We start from the raw sequence: 13,000 nt of genomic DNA, 5'->3' as shown, positions 1-13,000 counted from the left end.
TCAGCTGCTGACTTCGTCACTCAGTTAGCTTAGCCGCTAGCCCCGGCCATCTCTACAACCAGTGAAGCGATGTGCAGGGATACTAATGGCAAATATATGGTAACCATCTTTACAAAAGTTTGAATGTTCGTTTTTCGTGGAGGGAAAAGCACAGACACGATGCCGAGGTCGGCTCTAGTTTGACGTCATGAAATGGGTGGAACCCACAAGCAGCAAAAGGCGGTTCCTCTTACTTACGGATAAGAAAAAAACTCACGAAAATAACTAATGTTTTATAAATAATTTGTTCTTTAGTGTGACAAAGGTAATTAATGATCATATAAATGGGTATAGTTATTATAAAAAAAACTATAGTTTATAGTTTTTTAAGAAAAGCATGAAATAGACCCTTTAACTGATGGCTTTGAATTTTAATGCTCATACATTCTGAGTCCTTGTGATTATAACAGACAAAAGCTAACAGTATAGTCCCTGGTAAAGTAAACGGTATGCAGAAATACTTAATGGAATTGCAATAAATGCAAGCGTATGAAAATGAATAGCAAATTTGACACATTTTATGAATCGTGTTTGAACAGAGAAACCACATCTGAGGGAAACAAAGAAGAACCAGAGAGAGGCAGAGGAAGATTAATGAATGAGTCCCTGCAAAATCTGTTCTAATCTACACAAATCTGTTTGATTTATACTATTTATTTTTTCTAATCCCCACATCACACAAATGGAGTTAAATCCCACAGGAAAACAATTCCTGCAGAAATGCAGCCACTGTTGTTGTACTGGCAGCATGCCTATCGCAACATGCAGGTTCAGACAGACAGGGGTCATTGTGGCGCCGCGGCGGTGATGCTGTTCCGCAGTGGGAATCTGAGTTTGGTAAAGAAGGTATTAATCTTTTGTCTAATGGATCATCTTTAAACAAAAGAGAAGAAATGGACACGAATTGGTCCAAAAATCCCATCCAAGCCTGTTCAAGGTCTAACATATTGTATAACACTGCCCCCTTGTGATTACCGTTCGGGATGGTGGCTGTTTGAAGAAACAAATAAGATCCATAATGTTGTATTTTAATGTTGATAAATTACAGGTAATGTTGAAACAAGTCCCTGTTTATTAAAACGGATGAGGAACTCTACACTCCAGATATACAGTCAGGTTATATTAAAGTCGGGGGGAAAAAAATCAGAGTCATGTGAATTTGAGTGGTGGAATGAATATTTAATGCCCCAATGCTGTCACCTCACATAGGGAGCCAAGCATTTCTCCAGTGCACGCCTTAATCACTTCTTCCAGACAGAGCCACTTGTCGTTCTTTATCACACTCTTCTCTCTGACACATGAAATCCATTTTTTATGTGTTCACAGTTGATTAGGTAGGGCTTGAAAAGAGAAACTTTTGGGTTCACACTCTGTATTATCGGATAAAGTGATGCCTAATGCTCGGATAATAATATATGTTTCACTTTGAACCGGATTAGAACTGTCGGATGGATTTTTTATTTATTTTTTTGGACAATTTATTGCAAACGCAAGATGTGAAAGTAGCCAAAATTCCAAATAATGTGGAAGATAAGCAGGAAGATGAATCCACTATTAAATAAATAGAAAAATCAATTTCTATTTAAAGAAGTGACAGTTCAATTTACCTAATTGGTCAAGGTGTAGCGGAGTTGTACTTCAACAAGTGATAAGATCAAATTGAGTTGAACGCACGTTTGGCTTAGCTGCTTGCTGCATGAGAGGAGCAGCACACAGAGCTTTCTTTAGCCGGTATACCAACATCAGATTCAGTATGACACACGTTTAAAGATACCTGCAATATATTTTCACTGATACGATCTTCTCCTGATGGTTCCATTAAAGACGTGCTGAACAAACATTTATTTAAAGCTTAGAGTCAGATGGCAAAAGCAGCTCTGTCTGTGGTTTTTACATTCTTGGAACGCACATATGTCTTCTTTTTTTCCCATTTTCTTATCTGTCTGGTAGAAATAGCCCTGCACTATACTGACTGATGCTCTTGATGAGATAGGAGAAGGGTGTAATCAGAGCCATTTGCTGATTTGCTTGACGTTGCTGAGCTCGGGAGATCGTCGAGCTGCATTTAATGGAGAAGGAAGGGAAACAGGAAGCAAAGCTCCCCGCTCTGAGGGGGGCTCACATTTTGCTCTGGGTTAGAATTTGTTGTAACCTGAACGGGAGCTGGCAAAGCTTCCCTATTGACCCGGCCCACCTTGTTTCAGCACAAAGACACACTCATGCATATGCACAAATACCAGAGAGGGAGAAACAGAGATGAGGAAGGAGTGCAAAACTCTAGAGACAGAAGGCAATCAATCTTTTCACCTCCCCTTGCTCCTATGCAGCAACAAAGTCAGTTCAGCTATTAGTGACTCTTTAGGAGATATAGTAAACAGCCAGTATCAGGGGTACATGAACCCCTGCTGCTGCCAATTTGCACATTATGCAAAATAAATGCACTCGACTGATTTGCTACACAGAAGAAAAAGGAAATATGTGAATATATGGTGAGAGAGTTATCCTGCTGCGGCTCTGGAGACAAAATCATCATCTGACAAAGATTAGTGGTTGGATTACTTGCCCAGGACACAGTGTGAGGCTTCGTGTCCTGGACAGTAAAGAAAAACAAAGAGCTAATGGTTTTTCTAAAAAATGATTGAGTGTGAAAACTTAGTTACTAATACATTTGAAATGTTTGTTTTGGAAAAAAGAAGCGACAAAAGCAATGAAAAGCATTAATTCATAATGATGGGGTTGTGGCTCAATGGCTGGAAGAATAATCAATTACATGAATTGCAAATGACTATAATTATTCCTATTAGAAGTGACAGGGAAATGATAATTTGTGGTTTGTCTCGGTCAAATTCTTAATGTAAGCAAGAAAGACCAACCTTCATTTCACTGAGAAACGACAAAAAGAACCACAAAACACTTCTTGATGCTAGTTCACTTTTGTTTTTAGTGTTGTTAGGTGTTGCTATGCACAAATGTAACCAACCCTGGAAAATTATTTTTGATCTTATTTATGAACATTTGCCGCATTGTAGCCAAAAGATGATTTTAGTTTTCAGATTTAATCTTACTTTTGAATAATTGGTTCATTAAAAGAAGTTCTTCAAAGCATTCATTTGAAAGCAAAACAACGTTTTGGAGTACATACTAATTTTTTCTTACATTAATGATTTATTGCAGCACACTCAGTTCTCGGAACATCCATATTTTTTGTCTAAATCAATAACAGCTGACCCTTCTTTTCCTCAAGATCATTGACCAGACGTGCACAGTTGATCCATGACTGACCTAAATAGTTTTCAGTTTTGGTTGGATCAGATTCTAATACTCTTTTTTAAGCAAAAACTGAGGAAAGTTGCTTGCTTTCCTTCAAAATATCCACACTGCAATGATATATTTGTGGACTTTATCTTTAGCAGAAATATTTTACAGCAACAAATTCTCTGAAGCGATTGAGGAAAATGTTTTCTTTTCTTTCACTTTTCTTTTTTTGTTTCCCACACAATCTTGTTCTTTTCTCCTAAACCCCAATAAACCACTGAAGGACAGCCCCCCAATATGCTCCTCTACTTGAAATAAAGCCTTCATATACATTCATCTTCAACATCTTATCTTTGCAAACTTCTGTAGCTTTTATCTTTTGAGAAGTGTGATCCCTGTGTGCGTCTCTTTCACACTCAAACTCCAAACCATCAGTGTTTATTTGATTCATTTAATGAAAGGTCAGTGGTTGAGACTATTTTTATCTGTAAATGCATCATTACTGACTGTTTTCGCTATTTCTGTGACAGGTGACACATATTTCAGAAATTATTTTCTACGTTTTAATTAGTCTAAGTTACATTTTTAAACTTCACCCTTTTATCACTTAGCAACAAGATTAATAGTAATATTTGTGGTGAACTATCATTATTTATTTATAAAATTTATATTCTAATCATTATCATTGTTTAGTTAAGTATTCTGGAACTTGCTTCAATTATTTTGAAATAATGAATACAAAAGAAATGAGTCACTTACATGGCTAATGAATTAAACATTTGTTTCTGTTAATCTAATGCTGTTTCTGCGTAACTTGAATCAATATTCATTGACAAATACAAGCCAAATTATGTTATTGAATTATGTGAAAGGGCAAGAGTGCATTTCTGCATTCACACGTCGATGCTGCTGCAGCTCAAATAGCTCCAGCAAATCCATTAGCAGTCCACACATTCTTTCTGAAATGAAAAAAAAAAAACCCTCAAAAAGGTCAAACAAGTTGACAAACCAACAGCTGGGGTATCGTTTACTCTATGAGATAAATCATTATTCCGATTGTGTGCTGTCTGATACGCAGAATTTGGAGGAAAATACAAATAGTTCCAAAGAAATAACTATTGTATTTTCTATGTCTAACTCTATTATTTCCCTCAGTACAGCAATTGCAATGTCAAATAAAGTTGTGGTGGTTGCGCATTTTTATTTTTTTAAGGCTTTAATAAAATAAATTTGCTAGTAAAAGGCATACATGTTTAGTTACTACAATGAGAAACGACCACTTAAAAAAAACATATTTTTCATTTATTCACATTACATAGAAAATGTAAAAAAAACAACTTTAGAAATCATTGTTTTATATTTTATATATCAGTGTTTTTCAATCGGGGTGCACTGGAGGGCCGTGGGAAATTATTTAATTTTACCTAATTGGTCTCAATAGTATTTAACATTGCCAAGAAATCAGTTATGTCCACCCAAAAAAGAAGAAAATGTGACAATTAATATCATAAAATATGTTTTTCTTTGTGTTTATTTCATGACCAATATATTTTGAGAAAAATGACTGCAATTTTTTATTTTTTATTTTTTTTTTTACATTTTAGGTTGATTTTTATCATGGAAAAATTGTACCTTGGCTCAAAAAAGTTGGAAACCACTGTTGCCATCAGTTCATCAAACGACTGCAGACAGGCAACTCTAGAAAACTCTAACTGATCTGTTTTGGTTTGGAGTTTGATGATTCCACAAAAGACAAAACTAGTGAAATAATTTTAAAATTTGGTTTCAATTCACGGGGTTCTTCAGTCATTTACCTCTTTGAAGTTTTCAGGACCACACTCCAAACCTCGAAAGCTACAATCCAGCAGCATGTCATCTAAGCGATGCCGTGTTCGTGTGTAGAACTCATCCAGGCTGAAGCGTGAGCCCGGAGGACGGTCCGGCTCCGGCGCCAGAGCAAACCCCGGTGCCATGCCTTCTTCAAAACCCAGCAAGGGCCCCATGAAAATCAGGTCGCTGTAGCTCATCTGGGTTTTCCGAATCAGGTTATAATTGCATATGGTAATGGCGGGAAAGGTCATGTTGTTGGCCACTTTCTCATCCAACAAGGTGATTCGGTCATACTGGCGGTAGTATATGATTCTGTCGGCCACCTGAAGCAGGAAAAAGCTCAGAGCCATGGTGAAGGCCACGGCCCACAAACCCTGGCGAATGCCAAACTTTTTTTCCTCCACAAACACATGGTTGGCTCCGTGGAGTGAGGAGTTGCCAAAGAAAGTGGCCAGGTCATCCACCTTGTTATCGTCTTCCTCCTCTTCGGCGTAATCTTCCGCCTCACTACACCTGTTCAGGTAGTCCTGGGAGTCCCCATCACTGCGGCTCTTCCTCACCCGCTTGTAATAGTCATCAAAACCGTCTTTACCGTATCCACCGGGCTCATCATCAGTGGAAAAGGAGATGGTGCACATGATCCGTACTGGCATGGTGGCAGAGGTGTAAAAGAGCAACGCAGAGGAAAAAAAAATCAAGATTAAAATGAAAAAAAATTCAATATTTCAGGAGAAAAAGTGAGTCAAAAAAGTTGACAAAACCCTGGAAATCAAACAGCAAGCAGTAGGTAAAGTGGAGTGAAGAACTAAGCACAAAAAAACAGTCAAAACATCGTCTGCAAAGAGCTCAAGCTGAAAGGAGAACCACAATCCCTCACACTCAGTGTCATGCCTCGACTGGGTTCGTCTTTATGTCTTGGGGGCAGATCTATTCTATTAGAATCATTTTGAAAGCGAATAGAACATTAGAAGGAGTAGGAGGGGGTAAGAAAGAGAGAAAAAAAAAAAAAAAACGATGATGAAGGTTAGGCTGTCTGCAGGACACAAAATACTCCCACTGGACCCAGCAACAGGTCACCACATTGGGGCAGAGTTTCACCATTTACAGAAAAAAAGGGTTGACACAGAATATAAAGTCAATGTGGAGCCGAAAAAGCACTAACTATATTAGTTGCTTTCTGCTGAATCTACAGTTCACTCTGTCCTCACTCCTCCCCTAAAAATAAAATGATCACAGCACAGTTGTGTAATCAAATACAACTGCTTCAAAATAACAGGACCTGCAGGAGAAACCTTTTTTCAGCTTCTCTCATCTAAAAAGTTGTCAGAAATTTCAGGAAAATATGAAGCCATAAACAGGGCAAACACCGTTAAAGATATCAATTATTGTAAATCTGATTTTCCATTTACAAATCCCCCCCTTGTTTTAAAATCAAACTGCTCATTTTGCAGATCCAACTCAAATTACAAATCCCAGCATACCTGCGAGCGGCGAAAAGCAGATTAAGTGAAAGCAAATATATATATATAAGGAGCAGAAAGGAAAACATCTTTAATGGATCCTCTCATGGTGAAATATGACGGTAAGTGCAATAAATGATAAACGATTCCCAGAGGTGGTATTAGTTGCGGTATGAAAAGGAAATGTATGAGACTGATCTATCTGCATTGATCCGACTCCATTAAACAGGCTGAGATTATTTTCAGAAACATGACGAAGCCAGAAAATGAAACGTTAGATGATGGCGCCCTCAACAATAGATATGTAATGACGACGCATTTTATGTGCCAGGAAGCCGCATTAAACCTGTAATACCAATACAAAACACATTTACCCGACCAATGTGTTTTGAAAGACATTTACACAGTTAAAGCCTGAAGGGAGGGGGCTGCTGAGACGCCAGACTTGGTCAATATGCTTCGGCTGTGCAGTCGATCTATCAGAGAACAAAAAAAAAACAAAAAAAAACTGAGGTGTACTTTTATGATCCCCTATGTAGAGGCTTGCTCCACAGCATGGTGGCCTGCTGGCAGCTCCTGCATATGCATTAGTGATCAGTATGTAGCCTCCAGGATCTCTGCTGACCGAACAAGAAGGTCACACGGCTCCCTCAGCTTCAGTCCTGCAGCGACTGAGTGAATAGTCACTCATAATAACACAAGTCGGAGTTGGCAGAGGATGGTGAGCTGTGAAATTGCTGTGAGCAAAATTAAATGGCACAGAAGTTTATTTTTCTGTGTAAAAATAAAAAAAAAGTGGTTATATGCTCTGAGTACAGACAGGTTTATTCAAATAAATGTTACCAACAAGAAAACATACACATGGTAAAGTACAAACTTAGTACCAAAATGCACAAGTGCCTCATTCCCTTACTCCAACAAGCTTCCCAATGATCCTTTGCTTTTTAATAATTTCACTAATCCTCCACTAGGGGGCGACAACAGGCCATCAGTAATCTTACACACTCACCTCTGGGCTGAAACGTTTACTTTCACTATCAAGACTCCAAAGGCAAAAAAAAAAAACAAAAAAACATAGACAAGAAAACTTTTCTTAAAAGTTTACTTTGAATAAAAAAAAAAAAAAAAGATTTTTCACAAACTAAAAACAAATTTAATGAAAAGGTAAATTAGGAGTATGAAAGGAAGATTGGACAAAAACAAAAAAAACTGAAAGGCCTTGAAGTTCACTAAAGACGCCTGCCAGCTTTCATGTCAGCAGGAACATTTCCACACTCACTAAATCAACCCAGCAGCTTGATTTCTTTCAGAGACAAGGCTGTTGATCAATAAAATGCCACACGACTCAAATCGAAAGTTTGCACCCTTCATTTCTCTTTTGATTCAACACGAAAGACTCAAATGGGAATAGGATTCAAGTTGTCTATTTATGTTTAAAGTCCCCCTCCGATGAAAATCATGTTTTTTGAGTTTTTAACATGTATGTGTGGCATTTTTCTTATGAAAGAGAACAAATGTAGTAAGAAATCATTTTGCTTATGCATTTCTGAGTATTTCTCCTTTTAAATTGCTGTCAGTCAAACTGTAGCAGAATATCTCTGTTTGAATTAATGAGCAGTTAATACGTCACGATTGCTCAGCTGCACATGCGCAAAACCCTTCATCTGGTCCAGCAAGCCTGCCAAGCTCAGGTTCCGGAGAAGGGAAGATAATCCTCCCGTTGACTGAGCCGGCGTTCGCATTTTTGTGGTCAAATCAGCTGTCACTGGATTTTTTGGGTGAGTTTCATAAACACTTTAGCAGGACTGAGAACGCTAAAAATTCTCTACTAGACTCCACGGAGCTTCTTGATGTGACCACGGAAATGTGAACGGGGGCTCGTTTGACCGCAGCTGCAAAGGATCGGCAAAAGTTCGGTCCATGAAGCTCTCAACTTCCTCGTCCAAGCTGAAATCCAGCTCTAGCAGTGATGGTTTACACTAGCGAGACACAGAGCCACCATAATCAGACAAATAAAAAGTGTTTTCAGTACCCTTTTCCACTCAAAGCACAGCGGATCAGGCTTTTGTCAAGAATTATGATTTTTACGAAAGAACAACTAGACTTAAGCATGACAACACGTGAACTGTAAAAACATGTACATGTTAAAGATGAACAGAAAAACAAGCTTTGGTGTAATTAATAACAGAAAAACAGATGTTGTTGGCCAGCAAATGAAATCTGGTGAAATTGAGAAAAAACACCTGAAAACAGCACAAAATCTGAACTAAGGAAACTTAAGCAAAGCAAAAACTACATTTATAGGGACCAATTTTCAAAAATCCCTCAAAAAATAAATGAAAACTCCACTTTAAAAAAGAGGAAAACTGTCAGAAGAAAATGTGAAATTGTAAAATGATGTTTACTTATGTATACAAATTTGTCAAATCAAACTTATTTTAAATATTTGTGTTGAAAATTGATCTTTTCTGGTTAAATATTTGAACAGGAAAGTGTGACAGAAAACCTCCTTTGTCATTTTGTAGGCTGGTGCCATTTCATTCTTGCTGAGCATCATTTTAACTGCCAACTGCGATGACTGATTTTTGATTTGAGTTCAAAACCAAACTGTGGCAGAGCAGGGAATCCTGAGGCGTAGCCTGACGTGAACTTCCCCAGAAGTTTAACTTTGACTTTAAACAGCGGGAACAGATCCTCACTGGATTTCCTGAAATCCATTCACAGATAATCTGCTTTGTGTTCATTGACTTATTCCCATGGTTTAATCATCTGTAATCCTCAAAGTATTGATTGGAAAACTCACCGGGGCAGAGCGAGCAGCTGCTGACACGAACGTGACACAAAACGTCAAATGTTACAAGTTGTGAAATTTGATTTTAAAACTTGTCGGATATCTTTTTCAACAATATTTTAAAAATTCTGCAGCTCAGAGGGGAAAGAAAACTGACTTCATAAAATTCTAAAGTTTTTTTGAGCTCTGACCTCAGTGAATGAAATAGGTAACAATGACCTGAAGATAAGAGGAACATAGATGTGTACTTCAGTGGGTTTTTGGAAAAAACAACACAAAACGTCTGGTCTTAAGAATCAAACCAATGTGAGGAAAAATACTTTAGATATATACACATGTATATATAATTTTACATTTACTTATAAATAACTATTAAATGGTAACTTATCTGAAGAACATCTGAAAAAAGCACAACTATAAATCCATTTGTAGTATTATTGATAAATGAGGTATTCAGGGAACATTAGTTATTTACAATTGCAAGAGAAATTACGTAAACCCTTTGGGAGTACCTTAATTTCTGTATGAAATGGACACATGATGTGTGTTTTTTATCTCACTCTAAATCACAGCAATGCAGAAAAATATTGTCTTAATATAATATTCCTTAAATCACACCAACTTATGTTTTCATGTTTTTATTGAACACAATCGTATGTCCAGTTTATGCATAAAATCAAGTAATTCCAAAAAGGTTCCACAATTTTTTTCTGCAGTTGTAAATGGAAGTGAATTTCCAAAAGCCTTTCTCACTTTAAAACAAAACGTCTCGTTGCATTTATGTTAACACGATGATTATGAAATTAATTTTTTCATTAAGATTTGTATGTATTTATTGATGATATAAATCAAAATCAATTCAAGAAGTCAATTTTATGTACTTTTATATCATTATTTTGATCTCAGTTGAAACCTGGATTTGATTAAAACACAAAAGACATCGATTCCATCTTTTTTTCGTTCAGGTCAAAAGGTGGCAGTGTTGTGTTAGCGTGCCGGTGAGATTGGCCACAGACACAGCATACACCCCTGGGGCAGAGATTTCAACAAGGCCCTGCATTTTGCCATGGTCAAGAAGAGCACAGGGCAGATGAGAGGAGAGGTTTAACACTCCCTTTCAAGTCCCTCTCTTCAGCTCTGCTTACAGCTAGGATCGACCTGGCGTTGCCATGGATACATCCAGGCCGTCAGCAAGAGAGCGTGCACAAAGCCCATTACTCAGAATATGCATGCAGTCACACATGCACATGCATGGAAACAAACAGTCAGAAAATCATTAGAAAGAACCTCAGCACAAACGCACAGCAGCAGAGAATCTTAAGTGCTTTCAAATAACTTTCTCATAAATGTGATTGTAGCCCAGGTTGGAACAGTAAAGGAACAAAATAAAGAAGTCAGACAAAAAAGCTGACATGCAGATGTAATAATATAGCTTGCATGAGGGCGAAGCTCAGTCAGTAGCTTAGCATTCATACTATTAAGTTATTGTGGGATTCTGGCCTGTGCAGGAAGAAACAAAAAACAAAGAGCAAGTAAACAAAACCATCCCAGTCTATTCCCAAAAGATGTTGAGACACAATGAAGGAAGAAGAGGCCAGAGAAAATGATGCTATTCTGAAAAACACAATATTCCTTCCTCCCCTTTAAACAGAAGCACCCTCGATGTCAGTGCTGTATGCAGAAACTCCCCTTCTGGGAGAAACAATTACAGATGAGAACAATGTCTAGTTTTACATCTTTATTTGTTCTTCAGTGAGACATTATGGAAAACAATCTTTTCTTCTTTAACTAAAATGTAAGTGTCATGTGACACCACGACTTCCTCTACCAAGGCTGCAATGCATTTGTTTATTTTATAACAGAGTATAAAACTGTACTTGGAATCAGGTTATGACTAGTCTTAGGAGGAGTGATTTTTATAGTTAGCTCTCATGAACAGTGGAAAGAATCCTTTCAGATAAAAAAAGCAAACAATAACCTAAACAAAACCAGACTGCCATCAAGAATGTGTAAGTGCAACTCGAATTTAATTTTGAATAAAACAGAAAATTCCATGTTCTTGCAGCATTCTTCTCATGATGAATGAGAAATATTAAGAAAACTAAGATAAAGACTTAATTTTTAAGTATTTCTTTATCCAAATCGTTGGGAATCAGAAGCAGATAAAAATAAAATGTCATTGAAAAAAAGCTTGGGCTGCACGGTGGCGCAGTGGTTAGCGCTCTCGCCTCACAGCGAGAAGGCCCTGGTTCAAATCCCAGCTGGGACCTTTCTGTGTGGAGTTTGCATGTTCTCCCCGTGCATGCGTGGGTTTTCACCGGGGACTCCGGCTTCCTCCCACCGTCCAAAAACATGTTTCATAGGTTAATTGGTGACTCTAAATTGTCCCTAGGTGTGGATGTGAGAGTGAATGGGTGTGTGATTGAGGCCCTGCGACGGACTGGCGACCTGTCCATGGTGTGCCCCGCCTTCGCCCTTCAGTAGCCGGGATAGGCTCCGGCACCCCGCGACCCCGCAAGGGAAGAAGCGGCCAAGAAGATGATGAATGAATGAATGAAAAAAGCTTGTTCGTGAGACATACAGTTGGCGGGTCACTAGCTTCCTGTTCTCCTCCATTTCAATATATCCACTTGCAGAAAAAAATAGATCCATGTGTCACAGACGGGCAGAAGGCTGGTTGCACGTCCAGCAGGTTCATTTGTAAAGACAGGATGACAGAATTAAACAAAGCTAAATGTCACAAAGCTTGAGCAAGGTCTGGCAGGCAGAGGTCAAACACGAGCATGGGAACATCAGAGATCAGACGTATATCAGGGTGGGTGTAGATTGAGGGAGGCAAACAGGATCAGAGTTAACGCAGAAGATCAGGTCAAGATAGAAATGCTCAGTAATGCAGGCAGTGGCCCAAACAATACTTTGCACCTAGCAAGGCTGTGTGTGCTGCATAAGTCTCATGTGGGTGATTGTCAGTGAGGATCATCTGGCTCAGCTGGGAGACGTAGTATGTTAATACTCTGGAGATGGCTCCCGCCAGTGACCAGTGAGGGAGACAAAGCTTTGTCTCCTTTCACCATGTACATATTCTTTTTCCTCGTTCGAGCAGGAATCTGGCTCAAAACTGCACAGCTGGATTGAATTTAAGGATCCCCATTAGACTAGGATAGCACCAGCATTGCTCGCCATGTTTGTTGCACTGGTAATGTTAGGTTGTGAGGGGTTGTGGGTAACAAGGGCAGACTCAGAGGCAAATTTTGGAAAGTAGAAATTGAAATTGAAATTGCAGCATGTCAGCTGGAAGGGTGGTTCAGATTCAGTAATGACAGAGCCACGGTGTGAAATTGCTGAGTGCTGTGGTGGTGTCTGGGATCAAACGTGTTCTTCACCACTCCATCAATAACTCTGTAAGTCATCAATAGTTACAGATGTGCTGAATAGAGAGCAGTGACAGCACCAACCGTATGTTTTCATAGAAAGCACTTGTCATTTGGTGGAGTTTTATTTTGTCTCGCCACCTTATGCTTCTTGACCTGGCAACAACAAAGTGGTCAACCACAGAGGGCAGCCAATAAAAAAGGTACGAAGGTATACTGTGTTACTATAGAGCAGGGGTCTCAAACTCGCGGCC

At 38.6% G+C, this 13,000-nt stretch overlaps 1 protein-coding gene across 2 annotated transcripts in view; it reads right to left on the bottom strand.

Moving 5' to 3' along the window:
• The window catches only part of asic1b (acid-sensing (proton-gated) ion channel 1b), a 164,739-nt gene that overhangs the window by 51,052 nt on the left and 100,687 nt on the right, over positions 1-13,000 (bottom strand). Inside the window, exon 1 of one of the 2 annotated variants that reach the window (XM_024269149.2) lies at positions 5,109-6,584. The exons of the other annotated variant lie outside the window; for it this stretch is intronic. Coding sequence (XP_024124917.1) covers positions 5,109-5,777 — 669 coding nt within the window. The 5' untranslated portion in view covers positions 5,778-6,584. Of the gene's footprint in view, positions 1-5,108; positions 6,585-13,000 lie in introns of those variants that run through there. 2 annotated transcript variants of the gene reach the window in all.

This window comes from Oryzias melastigma, linkage group LG5, assembly GCF_002922805.2.
Source record: "Oryzias melastigma strain HK-1 linkage group LG5, ASM292280v2, whole genome shotgun sequence".
NCBI classification, from domain to species: Eukaryota; Metazoa; Chordata; class Actinopteri; order Beloniformes; family Adrianichthyidae; genus Oryzias; species Oryzias melastigma.
The sequence above is the reverse complement of the archived record's forward strand: the minus strand, read 5'-3'. Positions and strand labels throughout refer to the sequence as shown.